Source organism: Elephantulus edwardii, unplaced genomic scaffold, assembly GCF_000299155.1.
Source record: "Elephantulus edwardii isolate Elephantulus edwardi_28Jun2011 unplaced genomic scaffold, EleEdw1.0 scaffold00329, whole genome shotgun sequence".
Lineage (NCBI taxonomy): Eukaryota > Metazoa > Chordata > Mammalia > Macroscelidea > Macroscelididae > Elephantulus > Elephantulus edwardii.
This window is the reverse complement of record NW_006400079.1, coordinates 768522-794479: the sequence shown is the minus strand read 5'-3', so window position 1 is coordinate 794479 and position 25958 is coordinate 768522. Positions and strand designations below refer to the sequence as shown.

Sequence of the window (25958 nt, the reverse complement as noted above, 5' to 3'; positions counted from 1 at the left end):
TTATCCATAAAGCGGGCAAAAGGTCATTACAAGACAGTGGAGAAGGAGAAAAAATGAAAAAAGATGGCTGAAGAGATTGTGAAAATTGCCCTAGAGCCTCAAGATAGGAAAAGGCCAGAAGTTCAAGCAGGATTTGGAAGAGGCCTTGGCTGTAGGATACCAGTGCTGCTGTCAGAGGAATCTTGGCTAAAAGTAAAGAATACCAGAAGAATGTTTGTTTCTGCTTTACTGACTATGCAAAGGCAATTGACTGTGTGGATCATAATAAGTTATGGCTAACATTGAGAAAAATGGGAATCCTAGTTTCTTATGAAACCAGTACCTAGACCAAGAGGCTGTTGTGTGACAAGAGAACAAACACTACATGCTTTAAAATTAAGAAAGGAGTGCATCAGAGTTGTATTCTCTCTCCATACCTGTTCATTCTGTATGCTGAGCCAATTATTTGGAGTAAGACTCATTAATATCCTGCATTATGAAGATGACACAACGTTACTTGCTGAAAGTGAGGAGGGCTTGAAGCATTTGTTGCAGAAGATCAGAGAATACAGTCTTCAATATGGATTGCATCTCAACATCAAGAAAACAAGCAAAAAAATTCTTACCACTGAACTGATAGACAACATCATGATAGATGAAGAACAGATTGAAACTGTCAACAACTTCATCTTACCTGGATCCGCAATGAACATTTTTGTTACCAGCAGTCAGCAAATCAGAACGTGTATTGCTTTGGGAAATCTGCAGTTAGGGACCTCTCCAAATCATTGAGGAGCAATGGTGTCAGTTTTAGGACTAAGGTGCATTTGATTCAGGCTATAGTCTTTCCTCATAACTTGCAATACATCTGAGAGATTAACAGTGAATAAAGATGACAGAAGAAGACTTGATACGTTTGAACTGTGGTGTTGGAGCAGAGTCCTGAACATCTCATGGACTTCCAAAAGAACAAACAGCTATGTCGTCGAGTAAAGTGCAGGCAGAGTGCTTCTGGGGGCAAAGATGATAAAGTTTTTTCTCACCCATTTACGTCATGTTGTTAGAACAGGCTATTGCTTTGAGGAGATCATCATGCTGGGAAACCGGAGGGTCGATGGAAGAGAGGAAGACCCTCAATCAGGTGGATTGACACAGTGATTGTTGCGCAGTGGGCTTAGTGTATCGGAAGGTGTCAGGATGGCACAGGGTAGGTTTCTTGTTCATAGTTTTGCTGTAGGTCGTAATTGACTATCAACAACAATCCCACACATGTAGATATGGTCTAGAGTGGGTAGTTGTGCACCTGCGTGAGCACACAACAGTGGACAAGAGCTCCAGGTGGAACACAGCTCTCCCTGGCTCTTGGGTCTTTCCATTTTCCTGGAGATTTACTCTCTTCAGCCACTAGAAAGAAGATCAGAGTAGTTTATGAAAAGGTTTTAATTTGATGATGAGTTAGAGAAGCATTCTGAAAAAAAGGAAGGTTAAAAGAAGAGAGAAAGGATGCATTTATGATTTCTAGAGAAATGGGTCTAAATAATGGGGAGCAGGGGTATAGGGTCTGGGGAAGTGGAGAACTTGCTAAGAAACTTGAGAGGTCACGTACTTCCCATTCAAAGACATCATTTTATGTATTCTCTCATTTATTCCTCATATCAGCCATGGATATTCTTATGTTAGCTTTGCTAGAAGAGGAGAATGCAGTTCAGTGAAGTTGAATGAATATCCCAAGGTCTCATGGCTAAGAAACATTAAAACTGACATTTGATTAAAGAACTTTCTCACTGAAATAAATATTTTGGCCATTGAATTTGGGTGGGTTTTTTTAAATTATTAATTTTAATGAAAGTTTACGTAGACTTAGGGTTTCAGGGAATTCATTGTTGCACTTTTCTCCCTGCCTACCCCCTCCCTCGCATTTCACTCTTCTCCTTGAAAAGTAAAAGAAAAATTCTTTCATTGTTAGGCAATCCCTCCCCCCAGGTCCACTCCACTATATAGCCTTCGTTCTGGACTCATGTCATGACAATAATGCCTAATCACATATCCCTTTTCAGCAGTTCTCTGCCTCATTTGTTTCAATGCAGTATACATGAATTTGGGTTTTATGGCTTGGTGTAAGTTTTGTTGTGCTGTCAAGTTCTGGGATATGTTTATATCTCTTAAGACATAAGAGAAGCTTACAGGTAAGAATACAAATAAATGAGTAATCATTTTTTAGTATGAGAAACAGATTGATAAACAATTATAGGACATTCATAGGAAAAGAAGCAAAAGGGGAGGAGATGAGAGGGGAAAGGCAATATATTTCAATGAAGGGGGAAATGGGGCTCCAGTTTGTGAAATCATGGAGGTCCTGGGGACGACGCAGAAGGAATGTTTGAGAAGTACTTCATTGCGCACACCCAGAACTGGATTTGTATTCTGAAATATAGCTGAGACTCATTCACTTGGCAAGCATTTGCGGGATTACTCATGAGTTAGACTGTGGTTCAAGATGTTTCAGGCAGGAGCCCCCTCTGGAGACAATTACAGTCCTGCAAGGGAGGAAGAAGACACATACACTGTGTACCACAGAGCCAGCCTTGGGAGAGAGACACGCACAAAACGCTCAAGACGATTATGGAACGATTTCTGATAACAGCCACCTGCGTCAGCCAGAGCTAGAAAGTGTAAAAAATCACAGATTTCATGCTTTACTCACTTAATGCATCCAAGCTGGGTATTTAGCAGATCTGGGCTTCCAGCCGAAATGTTGTTGATATGAGAGCAAGAAAAAAACATCATGTGACCGCCGTCTGTGCTTTCTCCTCTCATGTTCACATTGTGGCTTATTAAAAAACAGTGTTGCCATGGCTGACGCGCCTGGGAGGCCCATCATCTCCAGACTTCCCATCTGAAATAAGCACTTGGGAATACATTTGGGAGTTTCTCCCTGCCAGTTAGAGCACAGCGTCTTGGTGATGACAAAGCTTTTTCAAGCCACCGTGTTGTAAAGTGTGGCCCAGACCCTGCTGCTTTCGAAACTCGGTCTCCAGAGGTGGCAGAGAAGTTGCATGGTTGATAGGTGCCTCTTCTTGTTTACTGCTCGTCTGGATAGAGCCTTTCCTCAGTCTCTTCCCATGCGATTTACAGCCTCTGAAAACTCACAGGGGGGGACAGCTATGAATTGGCCCTGAATAGATGACATATCCAATAATAGCAATAACAAGGGCCCAGGTTAATTCTATACTCTGAGATACCCATTTTTATTCCCGCTGATAATATTGAGGTAAGGTTTGTTGCATGGTACTAATTTAGACATTTGGGAAACTGCCCACAACAAGACAGCCGAAGTCGCTCGGGGTCTGGTTGGCGCAGAGGGGGAGACAGCCAGCCTCAGCTGTACTATGATAGCGATTCTTTTCTTTTTTAAAATTTTTCTACAGGAGACTTTGGGGTTTTTTTTTTTACTCTTACTGCTTAGGCTACCACAGGCAGCATCCAATAAAGATATACTCTAGACTCAGGAGCCAATTACTTGCCTTTATCTTACAATAGCCCAGACTCAGAGACAGAGAGAGACAGAGACAGAGAGAAACAGAGAGTGAGAGTGAGTTAGAGTTAATGTCTGTACACAATTTTAGCAACCTGCCCTGGGGGAGGGGAGGAGAAGCCAGCTTTCCCCACAGGGAATGAACCATGTCATTGAGCACATTTTGTTGAAGTACAGAGTTTAACTGTGTGAAGAAGATAGTGGCTTCTCTGTAAGTCCTGGTAAGAACCCCTCACCTTTTCTTTCTGCTCTGTCATTGTCATTTCTGGGAAGGTATAGGATTTAATGGCTGGACTTGAGGATTTAATGGCTGGACTTGAGGTGGAATTTGTGAGGTCAGCAAGTTTCATTTCTTGGCCAAAGAATCTCATATACTTACCAAGGAAAATTAATGAAAAATTGAAAGAGTCTTTGTATATGGCATTTTTACATTGGGGAGCAATGCAATGCAGTGATTTTTGCAAATAATTAACATTGAACACACTTTGTAGTTTAGAAAATAACATAAGTGCTTATTATAATACATGCCATCCCATCTAGTAGATTGCAGTAAAAGCTATAAATGACAGAGAGAGGGTTAAACCGGACTGCTCCTTGGAGACAAGGAAGGATTCTGAGACTTCGTCTGACATACTTTGGACCTGTTTCAAGGAGGGACCAGTCCTTGGAGAGGGACATCATGCTTGGGAGGGTGGAGGGACAGAGCAGGAGGGGAAGACCCTCTATGAGGTGGAGTGACTTGGGTAATCAGGATGGGTGTGTCTGAGACAGTGAGATTGGCAGGGGACAGAGCAGGGTTTAGAGCCCTTGCATATAGGATTGTTATGAGTCACAGGCGACTCCACAGCACATAACAACAACAACAACAGCAACAACAACAACAACATTGATGTAGAAATTTAGGAACATCTAAATAATGTTATACTTTATATTTTGTCATGAATAACTTATAAGTATTGTCATTTTAGATAAGTAAAAATAGGTTTGACTTTCATATACCTGCAGGCATATATAGAAAGATTATATAGCAAGTAAAACCCATTGGAGAATCAGATAACAACTGGACTTTGTGAGGAGGAATGTGGGGAGGAAGACTTGCAACAACCTGTGTTAAGCAGATGACACAACCTTGCTTGCGAAACTGAGGAGGACCTGAGGTATTTGCTGCACAGGGTCAAAGACTTCAGCCTTCAATATGGATTGAAGCTCAACATCAAGAAAACAAAGATCACGATGGACAGGGATGAGACTGAGATTTCACATTCAGCCAGCAGCCAAAAAAATCAAAAGACGTATTGTATTGGAAAAGTCTGCTACTAGGGACCCTCTCCAAAGTACTGGAGAACAATGATGTTAGTCTAGAGAAAAAGGTGTGCCTGATCCAAGACATAGTCTTTGCAGTTCCTAACTATGTATCAGAGAGCTGGACGATGACTAAGGATGATAGAAGAATTGATGCTTTTGAGTTGTGGTTCTGGAGAAGAGTATTGGACTGCTAAAAAAACAAACCAAACAGAAACAGGTCCATCCTGGAAAGGGTGAAACCAGGATTTTCCTTAGAGGCAAGGGTCTGAAGCTTCGTCTCACATACTTAGGGCATGTTCTCAAGGAGGGATCAGTTCTTAACGAGGGACATCAAGCATGGGAGAGTGAGGGGCAGTGAAAGGGAGGAAGACCCTGGATGAGATGGATTGATTCAGTGACTGGGTTAATGGCAGTAGGTGTGTCAGAGACAATGACATTGGCTCAAGAGAGACCAGGTTCAAAGTTGTACAAATGGTCGCTATGAGTTACAAGTGACTAGATGGCACATAACAACAACAACAGCAGCAACCACGTTATAAATAATGTGGTATGTGCAGTTGAGTCAGAAACCACTCGTAGCCGACCTTCCAGGAGGTTTTCAGAGACTGTAAATCATACAGGAACAGCTTTCGTCTGTGGAGTAGCTAGTTGGTGGATTCAAACCAGCTGCCTTTACGTTGGCAGAGCTAAAGTCCTTACCTCTAGGCCACCAGAGTCCCCTTAACAAATACTAGATAATAGTATTCTTCTCAAGCTAACTTCATAATATATTCACCCTAATAACTTTTTTGGAGCTCTGGGGGCCTAGTTCGGCCCTCCCAGTGGGCCCAAGAGAGAAAGCTGGCCTGTCTCCTCATGTGCAGTGTGTAACTTCTGAAGACCTACTGGAAGATCGACTGTGAATTGTTTCCTACTCAACAGCAGTGCAAGTTTGTGATTTTATGTTTTGTTTTTGTATTTTAAAATATTTTTTAGTTGCTTTTCCACTGGTCAGTTAGAAGATTTCTCTCTTCTTAAAACTTACTGGTATATTACAAACACATATGCTTTTAAAAATATATACGTATAATATCAAAGCACCCTTCCATTATTTGTGATGTGTCCAATTCACTGAGGCAGAGTCGATGAAATCCAGAGAGTTCAAAGATCTCTCTGTCCAGCAGTGTGAGTGAAAATGTAACGTATGGAGTCTTCACATTTCCTTTTCTCCTGCGGCTCCTGTAAAACCAGGACATAGAGGGGGGGAAATGACAAACTGGAATTTATGAAATCTTAGAATATTATGAAATTTCTTTCTTTAAACTTAGAAATGCCATGTGGATCATTCTTTTGAAAATGATTTACTTATATTGTGAAACCTTGTTGTTGTTGTTTGACTATCTCAGTGGTGGTGAAACATTCATTTGCTTCTGACCTGTTCTGATTCCCTTATTTTCTGCCATCAAGTTGGACCTGACTCACAGTTGACTCTCCCAAGGGTTTCGGTGGTTGTAAATCACACAGGAGGCAATTGATGCTCCTTGTCCTGTGGTGAAGCCACCTGCCTGTGGGTTGGCAGTACAGTTCGTAACCCGCGCGTCCACAGACCTCCCTAAGCTGATGAAAGCCACCGAAGGAGGTCTGGTGTCAGAGTCCATAGGAATTCACTAACCAAAGGTCAAGCATCAGTGACAGAATGCACTTGCATCTCTGAGGGAGAAAGTGAGGCAGTCTTCTCCAGTGCAGTTTACAGCTTTGGAAACTTACTAGAGGGTCAGCTGTGAATAGCTTACTTCACTCTAGCCATGACTTGACTGGATGTTTCTACAGTGAACAATCAATATTAGAAAAAGAATGGATTTAAAGAGGATCAAGTGAGGCACATTCATAATGGTTGTACGTCTCAAGCCTGGTGGTTATCAGAAGGCCTGGTGGTGTAGTCTGTGTGTTAAACTGCTGTCCAGAGGGTCCAGCATCCAGTGGGTTGAATACACCAATGACTTGGAGGGAGAAAGGTGGACAGGCTCCTGTTAAGATTTACCACCTCTGAGATTCCCCAAGAGGGTTGCTATGATTAGGAATCAGTGAATCAGAATTCACTTGCTGGCAGTGAAGGGTCACATTAGTGGGTGAGAGCCCAGCTCTCCAGGTAGACTGCCGAAGTGCAGTTAGAGGCCCTTCAGAAGTCGCATATCCTGCCTTTGTTCAGTTCTCCTTCCTGTCAAATGTTACAGACACTCCTGCTTAATGACGAGGAAAGAAATAGGTGAATTGATAAATGTAAAAGGGATTACAGACCAGACAAAGCACTATGCAAGTTTCGTCTTTCCTCTTGTTACAATAAAACCATACCTTCTGGGTTTTTAATGAAAACTTTGTGATATATGTATGTGTTGTTAGGTGCCATTGAGTTGAGTATGATTTATTGTGACCCTATGAATGACGGATTTGAACCCTGTGCCGTCTTCACAATCTGTGACATTGCTGCAGTCACTGTGTTAATCCACCTGACAATAGGTGGCATAAACTCAATGATTCAACCTCGTCCCATGAGTCGGAACCAACTCATAGTGGACCTACCAGCTAGTTGTGGGGAAATTGCATGAGAGGAGATTGCCTGTCATTCTCCTGTGGAGTGGTTGATAGATTCGAACTCTCAGAAAGGTGTCGGCATCTCAACTCCCTAAAGAGTAGGCCACCAGAGGCTGTAAAGGGTTGCTCAAAAGAGTCTTCTCATATTGTAAAAAGCAAAAATAAAAGAGTATGCATTCAGCTTAGGAAGCTTGCTGCCCTTTTACTATAAAGAATATCCTGAAATATAAGAAACTAGACTCCAGGACATACAGGGGTAGTAAGGTGGTGAGTTGAATATGAGTTACATTTTCTACTTCTGCACTAAAAGACCTGCACTGCAAATAGCACACTTAGTTTTATCTGGTAAATGTTAGGGCTTTTAATTATTAGCTAAGATTGAAGAGTGTCTGATTTGGATGACCTAAAACCTCAGCATTATCTGGGCTGCCCACAGTTTAAGAGTCGGGCAGTTGCTCTACTGGAAAATACTGATGCAGTTGATAAAAAGAAGAGAAACCTTGCAATCTGGTGTTTCCAATTTTATGAGGCTATAAAAGATAGTCAACAAATGTGGGATCAGTGATGCTAGCACCTCCCAAATGTCACCGGACCTTCACAAGGTCATGGACACCCTGGTTTAGCCAGGGATGTCAGCCAGACCCAACTTTGGAGCCCGGAAAGAATAAGGAACAAGGCAGACAAGAAAGATCCACCATTTATTTTGGTAATACATTTCCCCCCCATGTTTCTGTGGCATAGAAGGGCAAAAGGAAGCGAAAAACTACTGTAAATAACTTGTTTTTTTCTTTTGTCAATAAAGTTTGTTTTTCTATTTAAAAAAAAAAAAAGAAGGGCAAAAGGAGAAAGAGACACTGGGAAAGAGGAAAAGGATCCTCTGCCGCCTTTTTTCTGTCTTCTTATGACATCCTGTCAAAAGAAGCTGTAAATAGAAGATCTCTGTGAGTCCTGCGTTGAAGCTAAGGCTTCTCTTTAGGAATACCTACCATCCCCAGATCACATAGAAATAAGTTTCATTTCTAATGTTCTCTCACTAAGTTGATTGTGCACTTAATTTGGAAAAGTTAGGCAGATTCATTATCTAATATAAGTTAGTCAATCATCTTGTCTGGAAAACAAAACAAATTTCCTGCCTTTGAGTCGTGGCCTGCTCATGGTAGACCTCCACCAGGTCACCAGGGCTGAAAACGCTAGTGAGAGGAGACTGCCCATTTCTCTCCTGAGGAGGTGTTAGTGGGATTAGAACAGACAAACCTCGGAAGACTTTTGATAAGCAGCACAGCGTGCTATGACCACCCTCCCCACCCCCCGAGCTGCTAGAGTTTGTCTTTTTAGATTTAAAAGAAAATAAAATAAATTCTAGAAATACTTTCATTTATATAAAAACATTTTTAATATGAGAGTACAGTAGTAATGTTTTGATATGTGTTGCAAAACAGTATCCATTTGCTATTAGGCACCATTGCATACATCTCATATTTTTAAAAATTTTATTAATTTTAATGAACACTTACAGATATTTTGGATTTCCATTCATTCATTGTTGCATTTTTCTTCCTGCCCCCCCCCACCCCCAGTTCTCTCTTCTCTTTGAAAAAATAAAAGAAAAATTCCTTCATTGGTATACAATCCTCCCCACCCCACTGTGAGTATGCTCTGCTATGCAACCTTCATTCTGGACTCTTGTCATAACCGTACTACCCAATCATATATAACTTAAACGGTTCTCTCCCTCATCTGTTTCAATGCAGTATACATAATTTATCCAGTTTGTCTCAGTCTCTTCCCCAACGTTGATGTCATGGGTGACATCTCATTTTTTAGTTTGATTGGTTCCTAACTACAGGTTTTTATTTAAGTCAGGTGTTTGTAACACCGTATCGGGTAACATTGCATGTTGGTAAAACTCTTCCTGTTACCATTTATATTTAATAAAATTAATTTTATAAATTGATATTTATATATGATCTTCCACATCCAAAAATTGTTGGAGGAAGAAGTGGTATTTTTGTAACAAGAATGGACATATGATTTGTTGCTTTTCAACCTCAGCCACAGCTAGATCTGACTCTAATGGATTCATCAAACTTGCCTAGATGTGTAAAGTTTCATGTATGCCATTTTCAAGATGATTGATGGAAGTTGTGTAATTAAAACTTCTACATTCTCGAGGGTGGGGGGGCGGAAAGTCATAGTATCCTGACGTTCAAGTTCGAGTGCGTTGATACTGCGTCAGCAATGGGGATATTTTGGGATAAGTAAATATATCACTACTGGCTTTAATGGCCAAGTATCTTCATCATGAAATTTCAGAATGTTCTACAAAGTGGTGCTTAGAACTACCATTAAATACTGCGAGAAAAAAGCTAAACTTAAAATCTCTTGGTTTAGATCAGATTAAGACTTTGACCAGAAAATGTCAATACTTATAATCTGTTATGTTCTATTGTTTTAGGTGGAAGTTATACTACAAGTTTAAACACAGTGTGTGTTTGTGTGTATTTGTTTTATTTTTATTCTGTGTATGCATGTGGCTTTTTTTCCCTTTTACTGACAGTCTTGGTAATTAAGCCAAAGTGTGTTTCTGTGAATATGAACTTTTTATAGAATCAGGAAAGGAGGAGGAGGGGGAATCTAAATTTGCCTAATCACATAGTTCACTTGAGAACATATTTTATGGTAAAAGTAATTGAGAGAAACAGAAACTATTTCAGTCAAAAGACATAATTTCTGCTGCATTTTTCTCACGGAAGTATTTCCCAGCTCTGCTGGCCGAATTGAACTGAAGACATTTGGAGTTAGGCTGATTGAATAAAGAAATAACAGTTTACAGCTAGGAAGTGAAGGCTTACATGTTGAATAGTTTGCTATACTTCCTTCCTATTAAATTCAGAAGAGTAAATGAAACGTTCAGCAACACATGAGGACAATTGACTTCTCTCCTGTTATTCTGTTGGGATGTTACGCATTTGTTCATAGTATCATCTGAAACCACGAAGGAAATCAGAGCAGTGGGTGGAGTTGTTATGAAGAATAATTCTTGCCTTTCTGGATGATGTAGCTCTGAAATAAATGCAATTCCAAACCCAAACCCAAGTTGACTGCACCTTTTTAAAGGATGTAAATCTTTGAGGAGTCAGACTGCCTTCTCTTCTCTTCTTTGGAGTGGCTGGTTGGTTCGAATCACTCACCTTTTGGTTCACAGCTGAATACCTTAACCACAGCACCATCAGAGCTCCTTGAGAGAAATACAAAGGTGACCCAATATTTAAAAAAGGAAATTATGCAAGGACAGATGGACACATACACACACACACATATTATTTGCTGTTAATTAAAGGATTGTGAATATGTGAAAATAAAAATTGAGTAGAAAAAGTAAATGCTATTGAGTATTTACTTACTAACAAAACATATACACACTCTGTGTACACATACATACATATACACATAATATACATATGCACATACATACACATACACACACACACACACACACATCTATGACACGAATGTGTGTTAAATGCGTTAATGGTTGGCTACCTAATGCGGACAGAAAATGGAATATAGCTCCCCGATTAAAACAAACTTGGAAGGAGGAGTGGCATCCACTTCCATAATAACTTGCCTCCGGAAACCCTATGAACCTGGAGAGAGGATGAAAGGCACCCAAGCGTCGAGGACTCTCCTTCATAGAGTTGCTTTGAGTCGCCTGTGACTTGACGGTATTTAAGAACAACAACAACAACATATATATATACACGCGCGCACACACACATCTATATATACATATATATACACGTGTGTGTGTGTGTGTAGTTGTGGTGTTGAGGGCTATCAAGGTGGAAACCACCCAGTCTTTCAGAAGGGTTTTCACAGGCAGTAAATCTCACAGGAAGAGATTGCCCCTACTTCTCCCTTGGACCAGTTAGTTAATTCAAACTGTATACCTCTGCTTTGCAACGCAGTTTCTTACCTCCAAGCCTCCAGAGGGCATAGACAGGTATTTACTCTGTTGTATACACAGTACCTTAAGTGTTGGGTTGCTAACCAAAAGCTTTTGAGTTTTCTGCTCTGTGGAAGAAAGATGAGCGTCTGTACCTCAACGATTTACAACTTGATAAGCTCTGGCCTCTTGGGTCACTGTGAGTAATCACCAAATTGGACAGCAATGGGTTTGCGATATAATATTTGTAAAACAAAGCAAATACTAACATCAAAACAGTCAACTTTTCATAGAAGTTTTCTAAGGAAACAAAATAATTGTTACTACTTTTTGTAATATCTGACAAAAGATAGTTCGACATACCATTAGGTTTTATACTACCTATCAAACTTTCTCAAATATATTTTAGAGTAAAACAGTGAATTCTGAACTATTAAGAGAAACATAGCCTAGCTTCCTTAAATTTTCAACAAAAAAACTGTTTTTACTCCATATTTTGCTATTAGAAGTGAATCCATAATTCCTGTGAATAAATGTGTTTCTGTATATTTACGTATAGCTTTGAAAATATTTGCATCTAAGGAAAAGCAGCAGTAGCATTACCCATTTTTCAGTGAATTTTTTAATTGATAGTGAAAATGTGTCTTTACTGAACTATCCAATTTGTCTTTCTCTGTAGTTGTGTTTTCAAAAGAGGAGTTTACATTTAACTTTCAGTTATCCTGAAAATTATTTCTATTGAGAGGTGCAAACCAAGAAAATATTAGGGTTTTTTTAAATTTGTTTGATTTTTACTTAAAAAAACCAAAAACCAAAAAACCCCAAACAGACCAGCCTCCCTAGTGTTCTTGTTAAAAATGGGTAAAGATATTGATAAGATTTTGGAATGCCACTGTTTAGTCTTTGACATACCACAGTTTCTATTTGGAAAGAAAAAACAAAAAAAAAAAACCAACCAACCAGTCAAGATCGCACACTCATACCTGGTTTTAAGAAGCTGCAATTTTGAGAAATAATTCTTATTCCTTTTAAGTCAGGATTTTTAATACAAATCTATTATGTGACATTGAGGAAATTTTAACAATAAAAATATCTATCATTTGAATGTATACATGAAACTAAAGCTAGATACAACAAGCTTTAGATTATTAGCTATTTTTAGTTCTGCAGGCCTCCATTAATTTTGTCCTGACTTGGCAATCAATGTTGGGTCATTTTTAGTTGTTACCAAAAATGACCCAAGGTTGGAAATACTTACGAGTATCTACTGATTAGAGGTCAGAGATGCTGCCGATCATAGTACAGTGCGAACACGGCAGCACACAGCAAAGCACGCTCAGGTCTGAATGTCAGGAATTCCAAGGCTGAGGACTCTTGGTCATTGGCCGTATTTTTAGGAAGTCTGTGTCTCACATCCTTTGGGCATGTTGCAAGGAGGGACCAGTCCTTGGAGAGGGACATCATGTTTGGGAGAGTGGAGGGACGACGCAGGAGAGGAAGACCCTCGATGAGATGGGCCGATTCTGTGATTGGGGTGGTGGGAGTGAATATGGCAGAGACGGTGAGGTTGTCACAGAATAGAGCAGGGTTTAGGGCTCTTGTACATAGGGTCGCTATGAGTCGCAAGCCTCTTGATGGCACATAACAACAACAACAATGACAACATATTCCCGTAATCTGATCCAAGTGAAAACAAATAAGAAAATATACATTTAAAAGTTATATAATACTAGTAATATAAAATAAAAATTGCATTTAAAAAAAAAGTTCTATAAACTGTGTCAGAGAAAAAGAACTTCTTTTCAAAGTATAATTCCTAGGATTTCTGAACTTACATCTTTCTAAAGAAAAGAAAACTTGACCTCTCCCCCTTAAATTGCTTCTTATATAAATGTCCATTAGATTTCTACTACATGTTTGATATCGTTAATTAACCTATGTGTTTATCTAAAGATTATATACATAGATATATATAATATACATATATACACACACATATATATATTTATTTTTTTCTTTTGCATTTTTTTTTTTAGCTAAAAATCACAGCAGAGTCATTTTTAAATATAATGGGAATAATGTCTTGACTGCCAATACTTCTATTTTTGGTAGAATGTTTTGGAGATATATGTATCATCTTACCTGAAAAAAGAAAAGATTTTCAATAGGAGGCTACCAAATTCCCTTGCCAGAATGTCTGTCTAATATCCGAGCAGTGATATTTCCAGAAAATGCTTCAAAACATTTGTATATCTTTGCCGTCCCAAAGGAACTGTTGGTTTTGTTGCAACTATGGAAAGAAACGGTTCTAGTTTAGACATTCTTACCAGAAAACCAGTATTTTATAAGTACTGATATATGAATATGAGGTAGTACCCATATAATCTTGACCTGGCTCTTTATTTTTTAGAGTCTACCCAGTTACAGGATTCAGTAGTTTTAATCCTAAATATTAGTTCTGTGAAAGGGGTATTAAGCTTGAAAAGGTACAGGGTGAGCGAAAGAGAGGAAGACCCTTAAGTGATGGATTGACGTGGTGACTGCAGAAGTGGATGTAAGCGTGTCAGACACGGTGAGGACGACACAGGCGAGGCCAGGGCTCAGATCTGTTGTTTATCGAGTCATTGTGAGATGTACTCAGCTCTGCTGACAAAAACTGTAGCTAAATAGTTACCATTTGGGAGCTTAATAACCTGCCTTTTTAGACTCTAACTGCAAAAAGCATCATATTCCTTTTTTTATTTTAGAGAGAGGAAGTATAATTTTAAAAGAGAAAATTATTTTGGCCAGTTTTCACATAGAATTTTACAGCTTATTACATAAATTGGGCCAGTTGAGAGTAAGATATTCTTTTATTCTTGACTATTAGGTAGCTTTTCAGTAATATTTTTTGTAAAGTCTCACTAAGGAATTTTTGTGTTAATTTTCTCAGTTGTCATTGTTCATTTCCTTCCATTTTTTCCTGATCCTGGTTTGCCATGGCTATCTAACTTCCATTGTCTTACCAGTTTCTGGTACCTATATGCAGCCCATGCGCCCAGTTTTTTTCTGTTCCCATAAAGACTACAACCATGTGAGGCCACTGTGAGTTGAAATTGAGTCAGTGACCCCTAACAGCAACACTGTATAGTTGCCTACTCTATAATTATTTTAAAACATACTTTATTGAAATAAAATGTTTAAAAGTAAAATCAAACACCTATTTTTTTACTATCAGACACTCTAAACATTTATCATCTCCTTTTCTAATTACCATGTTTGGAGTAAATTGAAGGACAATTGAAAAAAAATCTTTGCATTCACAGCTAGAAACTTAAGAAACTGAAGAATTGATTAATTTCTCAAGTGATAAGTATTAATCTCAGAGAAGCTTTCAAGACTATAGGATTAGCTACCTTTTTTTGGAACAGGCTACTTGTAACTTTAAAGTACAGAAAAAGATGAGTTGATGGGGGTTAATATTTTCCTGAACTCCTCCTCTTTTCCATCACAATGCCATTTCCATTCCAGGATCATTTATGCATTAGAGTTATGATTTTAGAGTTGGTTGTGAGTTAACCACATACAAAGCCTCTTTGCACAGTGTCTCTGCTATGGATTCTGCCTTTTCAATGCCAGTTAGGCAATTCTCTGAGTATAATAGTTCAAAACAATCAACAGAAGCAAAGAATGGGTAACATGACACCGTAAGAAATGTGGCAATTAACAAAATAATGATTATAAGTCAAGCCTGTGTTAAGATTATTGATGAGTGATAAATCTCATCACCTAAGTTTCCCTACTTGTATTATTTTTAGCGTCTTTAACTTATTCAGTGCTAAATTAAGCAACTGTCACTTACTAGCTTGAAAATGTAACAGTAGAGAAGAATTAGTGTCTATTAACTGTCGCCTATACCAGATGCCATGTGTGCGTTTGACCCACCACCTTGCTAAAACCTTATACATACATCACCAATGAGGTAGAAACTAAAATTATTATTCTCCAGATATAGAGTAGCCACTCATAATTTAATAATTTACGCAGTATCACCCAATAAGTAAAAAAAGTTATGTTTAAACCAAGCAATGTTTCCTGAAATTACCCAGTTCTGGCAAGAAATTAGAACTACATGTAGCCATCAAAACAGAATAAAAACTTTCCGTGCTTATATTTTTGCATGAATCTTGGCAGCCCAATTTATTTAGTTAATGTGGAAGTAAAATTTCTAGATGATTCAGTGTAGTGGTTTCCAGACATAAGTCTGTACACAATTCTAGATAACTATTGGCATTTTTGCAACATAGTATTGTAGTGGTTTTAGAATGCGAAATACAGTAAACATCTACAACTCTCCAGTTGAATCTTACAAAATTCTTTTTGTTTTGTGTTTTCCCCCTCTTTAGTTTTATTGTGGAGAACCTCATTATGGTTTTAAGTTGCCGCCATGTGAATAAAATCAGCATTAGGTTCGTGCAACTCAGAACTCAGTGTGCTGTTCTATTGTGGTTGTTATTCTGTTGTCCTGAGGAGAATCGGAGTAGAATAATCACTCTTTAAGCATTTAGTGAGAATTACTTCATTCATTCATTCTGAGAATGCTCATTGGTTGGAAGCTTTGGACCAGACAGTAGTTTTGGTTGTGGGAACTGAGAGATGGAACGTGCTGGTTATTTCCTGGTGTTGTATTTACCTTAACTCTGCAAAGGAAGATTTATTGCTGGTAGCTGTCGTCTGCGATTGAGGCGGTCCTGTAACAAAATATGTTGAAGAGATTCTCGACCTTTTTGTTTCTCAAACCATAGTTATTCAGTACTACAGACAGCATAAAGCAACTTCTACACTTCTTCAGAAGCTAAATTCATCTAGCATTGTTTCTCCACACACGTTAATGAACTATGCCTATGATTTTGCAGAGTTGTGTTTTTCAGTGTTTTCCACTGCACTGGATTTACCTGGAATGCTTGTGAAAATACAAGACACTGAAGCTTTCCAGACTTATTGTCACTGACTGTCTTGTTGGGGTGGGAGGAACAGAGTTGGTAGGCTGCATACTTGAGAGAGTGAGAGAGAGAGGAAGAAAGTAAGAAAGAAGGAGGAAGGGAGGGGGAGAGAGAGAGGGAGGGAGAAAGAGAGAGAGAGAGACAAAGTATCCCTTGTTAGTGCTAAAGAACACAGAGAAAAGTATCCCTTGTTAGTATTAAGGAACACAGAGCTTTTGAAAACGAATCCCCACAACAATGAAATCAAACCAGGCAGAAATGTAACATAAATAAGACATGCATCAGAATGCACTTTTCAAGAGTAGATGTGGGAAATCCAACATATACATTACAGACACTGATACAAAATCTTGTACATAAACACAAGTGATGCTTCTTTTTCATTATTTAACTAAATCAGTGGCTGTGTCCAGAGGCAGGCAGTGCTGGGCAGTGTATGATCCAGGGAGGCTGCTGGGTGAAGTGCTTAAGCAACCCAGTGTTAGTGTTGGCAAGGGCAGGGTGGAGGCAGAAGGCTGTTTCTGATATTTATAGAACTGTAGACACTAACCTGAGTGGATTAGCGGTAACTGAATCCTCCTGTTGAATACAGCCTCATTTACTAGGACCAGTTGGTGTCCAGTCAAAGCTGACTCTTGGCGACCCCAAGTGTGCGAGAGTATAATCGTACTCCATAGTGTTTTCATGGTTTAGGTTTTTTTTGCCCCCCCCCCTTTTTTTTTTCCCAAGTAGGTTTTTTTCTTTTTAGCAGCTACTGAATGAACTCTAACCTCCAATATTTTAGTTAGTTGCAGAATGTGGCTACCATTTGAGCTACTCCTCATATCATAACTTCACTTCCCAGTGTTTAAAGTCACTTGGTTCCAGTATGAAATATGGTGTGAAGATAACTTCTAGGTACAGAGTTTTGTTGTAGAGACTAGTTACTTTTTGAATTGAAAGAACATACTTTGCCTAAGAGATCTCAGCTCAGACAGGTCATTCATATTTGAACCCTGTGAGAGTTTGTTATGACAAACAAAGCATTAAGTGGCAGTTTTCTGAATCAATTTATAGTTTTAGTTCACATGAAGCAAACTTTTCTGAGAAAAATCAAAGAAATCTCAATAAGATGGTTGATGACTTCAATTGTATATTTCTTTCACTGTTACATACCATTCTAAGTGGATGCATTGCTGAAAGAACTTGCCAGGGTGCTAATGGAAGAGATCTATTACTACCAACATGAGTTGGGAATATATTAACATAGCATTGGTACAGTTCCTCATACTATACTTGTAAATGCTTTGAAAGTTAATGAACTCAAAAGGAAGACCTGTTGTATTTCTCTCTTTATGGTAATAATGTACTTTGTGTCTTCACTATTAACACTGTAAATTTTTTAGGGAATATATATATATATATAATTTGTTGGGAGGTGGAAACCAGAAATCCTTTTGAAAGTTAAAAGTTGAAGAATACCTTTTTCACCAAAGCTTCTTTATATTGAGTAATCTCTATATACTTTGTTAGTGTGGAATATATTTATTTTTTAAGTGGTATATTTCCTAGTACATAGACCTATAGAGCACATTTGTCATCTTACTTTAGTTGCTCTGAGGTAGTGGTTAAATGTGTTCCACTGGGATACAAAATTCCTGGCATCCTCTGAGTTTATTTTCTAAGAACTCAATACAAATAAAAAAGATGGTAAAACTTCACAACTTTTTTTCGATTGTAAAAATTAGCCATGAGAATATTATGATAGTGATTATAATGTGTGTGTTTTTTTTTTTAATTTAATACTCAGGGATTGAAATAACTTTGGAAATTTGTGGCTTTCTGAAACTTAATCTAAAAATATGAATGTAAAGATTGGTAAAAGGAATTAACTTCTTCAAGCTTCGAAATGTTTATAGAATGGCTTATTTTAATGAATTTGGGTGAAGTCATTGTTTATTCTAAAGTTCTGGTCAAACGTTGTGAACAGTACATAGTAGTAGACGTGCATTATTGCTGTTATTTTATATTTTTTTGAAATGTGTTAATTTTATTATTTTTAAAATGGTATTTGCTTTTTGTGTGTGTTTCAGGGTCGTTGCTCCAGGGAGAATTGCAAATATCTTCATCCACCCCCACACTTAAAAACACAATTAGAAATAAATGGACGCAATAACTTGATTCAGCAGAAGAATATGGCCATGTTGGCCCAGCAAATGCAACTAGCCAATGCCATGATGCCGGGTGCCCCGTTACAACCTGTGGTAAGCACATGCTCAACTCTTCTTATTAAGGCTGCATTCTTCACGCCCTTCACATGTTGAAGTGGTGATTGTCCTTGATCATGTGGACCCAGCAGTGGTTACCAAGCCTTTTCCAACAAAATTATTAGTCCAAGTCAGGAACAATTTTAAGATAATTTTTTAAAAAATTTTATTATTTTTATGTGTGTACCATCAAATTGGATCTGACTGGTACAGGAGGAGATTAAGAATTTTAAGGCCGTGATAGTCATAATCTGGCTAACTCGTGGAAATTTACACTGTAACACTACCGCTGACATTCTTATCTGCTTAAATTGAACGACTTGCAAATGTGAAAATTGCCTTTGTTCAAATGATCATCAGATTTATTCATATAGCTAATGTGCATTTTCAGGTTACCTTTGAAAGGTAATACTGATTTTTTTTTTTTTTTTTTTGGTAAGTGATTATTGTCTTTAGTTTTGAGAAAATACTCCTTTTTCTCATCCTGGAAGAGAATCTTCTTTTTTTATATTTCTCTTTCTTGGAAAAGAACCTTAGTTATTCTTGAAAAACTTAAAAATTCTCTTATTCACAATACTAGGAAAATTTTGACAGTATTGAATCGGTATTATCGTGAGCTCTCACGTATCACCAAAGGAGAATAGAATATGCTGAAAATGTAATGGCTTTTAAAATCAAGACCTACATTTGATCAGTTACTGGTGGTTATAGATACTTCCTGTGTAGTGAGCACTAATATAGGAGTATGTCTTGATTCTGAGTTGTTTGTGTTTTGAGTTCTTTGATTCTGAGTTATTTTGGGTGTCTGTGAATATACAATTACTAATATTTAACCAAGTTTACAAAGATGTAAGGGGTTATTATCATAATTACTGCTAGATGGTAAAAGCCTTTTTGATGTTTGTTGTGCTATAACAATGCCATATTTAAATGTATGTTGAAATTTCCAAGGATTAGAATATTTACCATTGATTTTTATCACCCCTATCTATACAAAACTATAAGGCCACAGAAATACAGATCCACATTTTTCTGCATCTGTGTACTGTTTAGTATTTTTCTCTTAATATGTGAACACTTGAGTTCAGTGGAATTATTATTCTTTCTTAGAACTTAATGCAGCAGTAATTCCAAAAAGGAAGGGGCGAGGCGGGGACTGAGTTTCAAGGTGGGAGGGATCTCCATGTTACATTGGCAGTGATAATACCAATTATTAGTACCATGCAGTTGAGAGACTATTACTATTGATTCTATGATTGTTTTAAACTTTCCCCCTTGACTAGAGATGCTGGTAAAAATAATGACTTTTAAAATTTACTGTAACATATACTAATTCCACACATCTATTGTTTAGATAGAATGATATTTTCATTCTTAAAAAAAAAAATTAAGCATTTAGTTATAGTCTTTCTCCCTGAAAGAAGAGAGAGAAGAGGAGGTTTGTTTTACCACTTGACCTTCACACACAGCTTCAAAGATCTGGTAAACCTCTGGCCTGCTACTACCTTAGTTGGTTTAAGATCTATCCTTGATGCGAGCTACTTTGTTCGGCTTAAATGTTTCAAGCAGGCATCCTTCCAGGCTGCTCTGCCATCTCTGTTACTGAGATTACCTCTGATACTACCACGTGTAGTGCTTGGGCAGGGAGGCAGCTCTGGTCATGGCAGGGAGTAGAAGCTGAAGTCTTTCCCAAGCTAGTCCTTGAGCCTTAATCCCAAAGGTGTTTCAGGGTCCTTGTATGCACAATCTTGGGACGAACTGTCCACAACACTTAGCTCACAGCTTTTTTTTCCTTATTATTAATTTTAATTAAAGTTTATAGAGACTTGGGATTTCCAGCTATTCATTGTTGCACTTTTCTCCCTACACATCCCCTCCCCCCAATTCACTCTTCTCCTTGAAAACAAAAAGAAAAACGCTTTCATTGTTATGCAGTCCCTTCCCCCCAAGTCTACTCTACTATGCAGCCTTCACTCTGGACTTCTGTAATGGCAAGAATACCCAATCATATATCCCTTTTAAACAGTTCTCTCCCTCATCTGTTTTATTGCAGTATACATCATTCCTCCCCTCCTTCTCTGCCTTCCTTTAACCTTGATGTCAGCCCCGTTTTACAACAGTAGCCCTATGCAATATTTGTCCTTTTGTGATGGAGATATTTCATTCAGCATAATGTCCTCCAGGGTCACCCACTTTGAATAATATTGCATGAGTTCCTTGTTTTTTCAATGCAGCATAATATCCCATTGTGTGAATATACCACAGCTTCTCTAGCCATTCGTTTGTTGATGGGCACTTGGGTTGTTTCCAGCTCTTTGCTATTGTGAACAAAGCTGCAATAAACATGGATGTGCAGGTCACATCTTTTAAATACCCCTAACCAGTATCTGGTGTTGATGAAATGAAGCTACTAGAAAACTCACCCTGATGTTTCTGTTGGAGAACTGTGTGCTTAGAGCAGACATTTGCTTTTACTAGTTATAAGCATATTTGAACTTTATTTGGCTGAATGTAGAATTGCCCTTCTGCTCAAGGTACCCTAAGATCATAACCTAAAAATCTTCTTTGGTAAATTATTTGGTAAGACACTGTGTGGTTAAGTACAGAAATAATTTTAAAACTTCCATTTTAAAAAAATTGGGATTTTAATGACGGTCGAGCTGGATTTAATCCAGAAGATTTTACTTTAAAATCCCCACCTGAGACTTCTTGATCTTTTTTTGTACTAATCCCTGCTTTGAAGAGGATAATGACATGAGATTCAGTAATAAATAGGATGGTTAAAGCCAGCTGCTACTGGAACCTGCACAAAGGGATTATAACAGAGGAGAGCGGCCAGGTGACTGACAAACAGAGGAAAGGGTCATTATGGGAAGAGAATGCACACTAGTACAGACAGTAGTGTCCAAAGGCACAGTGCAGTCGGACAGAATGCAGGCAGTGGCGGTTTCAAAGGAGGCACTACTACAAACACATCCAGTTTTGGGAGTTTCTTAACAGTGACAGAACTACCAGTGATTGAATAAACGATGACATCTTAGGACCAGAGGAGCTAATGGCACTGGCAAGGTCTAAGCAGGTTGACAAGGATCAGTTTGAAGACTAAAGTGTGCCAGTCTCAGGCCATCATTTTGGTATGCATTGGAAACTGGACAATGAGTACAGATGACAGAAGGAGAATTGATGCTTTAGGAGCTGTGGTGTTGGGAAGTATCCTGTTGATTACCAAAAACCAAGTAGATGTACCCTGGGGAAAGTACAGCCAGAACACCCCTTAGAGACAAGAAATGACAAAGCTTTGTCTCACATACTTTGGGCCTGTTGTTAGGAAACTTTGCCTTTCCTTGGAGAGGGAAATCATGCTTAGAGAGGTGGAGGGTCGGAGCCTTAATGAGATGGATCACACAGTGGCTACAGCGATGGGCTCAAGTGTGTCAGAAGTGCTGAGCTTGGTGCAGCACAGGACAGGGCTCAGGTCTTTGTTCATAGGATCGCTGTGCGTTGTGCTCTACTCAACGGCACGTAACAGCAACAGCAACATCGTGGCAAATATGTAGTAGAGTTTACGAAATGCTTTATGAGTAAAGAATATTTTGAAGTGAAAAAAGCACAGCTCATGACTGAAGGTAGTTTGCTTTTCCTGAGTCCAAAGGAGTCATCCTCAGAATCAGAGCAACTGTAATAGAGAAACTGAATAGAGAAAAAGACGTATTTGTAGGGAAGTTACTGTACCTCCCACATTGGGTTCTCCTTTGCCCATGAGTAACTTAGTCCATGTATTTAAGATACTCAAAACATGACACTGGACAGAATTAGGCAAAGTAGGGCTTCCTAGACTATTTTTCGGAGACTTTCCACCCTAATTAGGTTGTAATAAATCGTACCAAGCAAAAATCACAAAGAGGATTTAACACTTTAGGGACTGTTACAATGCTCTAGGATTATATAGTGTATTCCATTATTTTGTTGTTGTTGTTTTAGGCCCTCGTAACCTTCCTATGTAGTAGGCAATAGTATCCTAATTGCAGAAATGAAGATTTGAAGGCTCCGAGAGGTTAAATAATTTTCCCAGTTTGTCCAGCTTGCCATATTTTAACTCAGGCCTTTCAAATTCCAACATTCATTTTCTTGAAACAAACCACCAGCCAATCGTGGTATATCATTCATTTGGCATTCTGCATGCTTGGACTCAATAAGTTAGGGGTAGAAAAGTTTCAAATGATCTGGTTTTAGTGATAATCTCAAAAGTTTCTGCAATCAGCTTTTCTGTGTCCAGATATCCCCAGCATGTGTTGGCCTTTTGATGCCAAATGTTTTACAGCTATCATTTGGCACACTTTCAAGAGCACCTCTAATTCTTAAATTGTGTTTAATGTTTTAACTTCCAGTTCATCAGTATAAGCCAGTGTTTATATTAGGCCACCTCACCCTAGAGTATTTCTGGTAAAATGTTCCTGTGTCAGTCATGCTGAGGTGTATTTCATCATATTATAGGCTGGTTCCCTCTAGGAGTTTGCACTTCCCCAAGCAGCCTGCTAAGGGCTCCCAGATTTTAAACAATGTTATGTTTGCTTGCTATCTTTTTACTCTAAGGGGTAGAAGTTCAGCTTCTTTTTAAATTGTTTCTGATGGCAGTAAAATATGATTGGAGGATAAAGTGATGGATGCTACAGATAAAGCAAGTAGTCTGTTAATTTGTTTAATCGTCAGTCAGTTTAGAAGCAAAGAGGATAACAGGAGTTCTCAGTGCCTCAGACTAGTGCTTCTTGTTCCCCCCTTGCTGAGAATTTCCACCTCCAATAGTGGAGTATTATTTTTTTAAAGAAAATTTTTTCTTTTACTTGTCATTTTCACAAAAGTGTACAGAAAAGTTAGATTTTCTTTCATTCATTCATTGTTGCACATTTTACCCTTTCACCTTCCCTTTCCCCTCCCCAAGTTGACTTTTTAAAAAATTTTATAAATAAGTTAGTGTAATAGTATTTTTAATACACAAGAATCACTTGAGGAGCTAAAAGAATCTTTGGAAATACAGAGATTATGTCACTATGTCTGGGTTGACATTAAACATTTCAGCAGAGCTGGAAAGATGGTAATGGTGCAGTGCATAGTTCAGTGCTGATTAATTTTATAAAATACAATGAATTTGAATGATTGTATGAAACACAATGCGAATGAAGGATAGTGTGAAACACAATATATACGAACTTATATACAAACAATGTATATGAACTTAGTAAAAAAACCAATGTAAAATAAAAATTTATTCTTTTAAAAAAAATTTTCAGCAGGGCTTGAACCAGAATGAACTGGTTTACAGTTCTGATGTTTTTACATTTTATTCCAGTTTTGTGCTCTTCTTACCAAAAACAAAACAAAACAAAACAAACAAAAAAAAACAACAAAACAACAACACCCAGAAAGACTTTGTAATGTGAAGTTATTTATAACTCTAATAAATTTGGGATTCTAGAAGTAATTTGTTGAGACTCTTTTGCTACAAAGTTGTGCCTAACTAGAGACATGACTTGACACATTTTGATTATGTGCCATTAATTTTTTGTTGTGTTATTTTTTCTACATGCATATTTGAGCTTTGCAAACACACACACACACACTCACAAACACACACAGACAATCTAAGAAAATTTGACTTTTAAAATTTACATTCCACTGGGGTTACGCCTGAAAGTCCACCAATTGACCTAACATTCAAAATAGAATGCTATCCTTTAGTAATACTCTTAATGATATAACCCTTTGGTGTTAATATTGGTTCACTCTTATATGAATACGCAAAGTACTAATCCACCCTTTGTCCAAGACCTCTAAGAAACCTATTTCTATTCTTTGCAATCCTGACATATGATAGAGAAAGGAAAAGAAAAACTCCATTCTAATAAAGCCATGTTTTCAAATAGAAAAAAAAATTACATTCCATTAATTCTTGCAGATCACTGCTTTGTATTATTGCTATGTATGCTGCCTCTATTTTATTAAAATTGGTAGTTGATTGCACCTAGTGGATTGTTTAAAAAACATGTTTTAGATGAAAACGTATATGACAGATTCGTTTCCCGCCCGATAGTTAATAAATTGATAAATTGTTGTGTGAGACTGATTGCCGTCCTTACAGTCTGCCCGCTTCATTTCCACCACACATGCCCCATCCATCCACTTCTCCTGCTCTCCCTTCCTGTTCATATTTTCGTTTGGGTAATTATTACCCCGTAGGTATTATATGGAATACATTCTTTACATATGTTATTACTGATTTTGTAAATAAGACTATTTGACTAACAGGTAGCATTTGAGACTGGCTTCTGTGCTAGATTGAAAGGTTATGGGTGCTTTAGGGTGATAATTGTAATCATTCCTCCAGTCTTTATCAGTCCTGTAAGTCTGGTACTTTTTATTCTAGGTGTTGAGTTTTATATTTTTTTCACATTCTATAGCCAGAACCTTTGGTGTCCTGATCATAGAGGAGGTTGGTAGTGGATATCCAGCCACCATCTAAGTTATGTGTCTCCAACGGTGGTTCCTGTGGGCCATTAGTCTGTGGACTAACGATCTTCCTTAGTGTTTGGTTTCTTTTACTTCTCTTTGTTCCAGATGGAAGGTCACTGGGTTGTGTGTCTTTGTTGCGCTCTTGAGTTTACGACTCCAGGTGCTTCTCACCAAGTTAGGACTGGAGCATCGTCTTAATGCACTGTGTCAGATCATTTGCTCTGCGTGGCCGCGAGGTGGTGGTCCTTAGCCAGCTCAGTCCCTCGGTCTCATCACGATATCACGAAGACGTTTTTCCAAACGTATACACGGTGTCTGTAACAGCTGAGGGTACCAGAGATTGTGAGGTGGCGCAGGAAAGCACAAGGTTCAGCCCTGTTGTTCATAATGTTACCATAAGTTGTACTCAACCTGAGGGCACCTGACTCTGTCTCACAGACTTCGGGCACGTGGCCAGGAGGGACCAGTCCTTGGAGAAGGACATCATACTCAGAAGGGTGGAGGGACAGTGCAGGAGAGGAAGACCCTGGATGAGATGGATTGACACAGTAAATAGGGTAATGGTAGTAGGTGTGTCAGAGTCAGTGAGGCTGACTTTCGACAGGGCAGGTTTCAGGGTTATTGTACGTAGGGTCGCTATGAGTCACAGGTGATTCAACAGCACATAGCAACCACCCTGACGGCATGACCTTACTTGCTATAAGTGAGGAGAACCTAACATACTTGCTAAAGCAGGATCAAGGACAGCAACCTATATCTTAATAGCAAGAAAACAAAAATTCTCATCCGTGGACCAATTGGCAACATTGTGATAGAGAAAGATTGGAACTGTCAGTGATTTCATCTTGCTTGGGTCTATTGTCAGTGATTTCATCTTGCTTGGGTCT

General features: G+C 38.4%; 1 protein-coding gene across 4 annotated transcripts in view; it reads left to right on the top strand.

Annotated features, from left to right (window-relative positions):
- The window catches only part of MBNL1 (muscleblind-like splicing regulator 1), a 194492-nt gene that overhangs the window by 109825 nt on the left and 58709 nt on the right, over positions 1-25958 (top strand). For all 4 annotated transcript variants that reach the window (XM_006901545.1, XM_006901543.1, XM_006901546.1 and 1 more), the window contains exon 2: positions 18391-18561. In XM_006901545.1, the coding sequence (XP_006901607.1) occupies positions 18391-18561 (171 nt within the window). The remainder of the gene's footprint in view (positions 1-18390; positions 18562-25958) is intronic.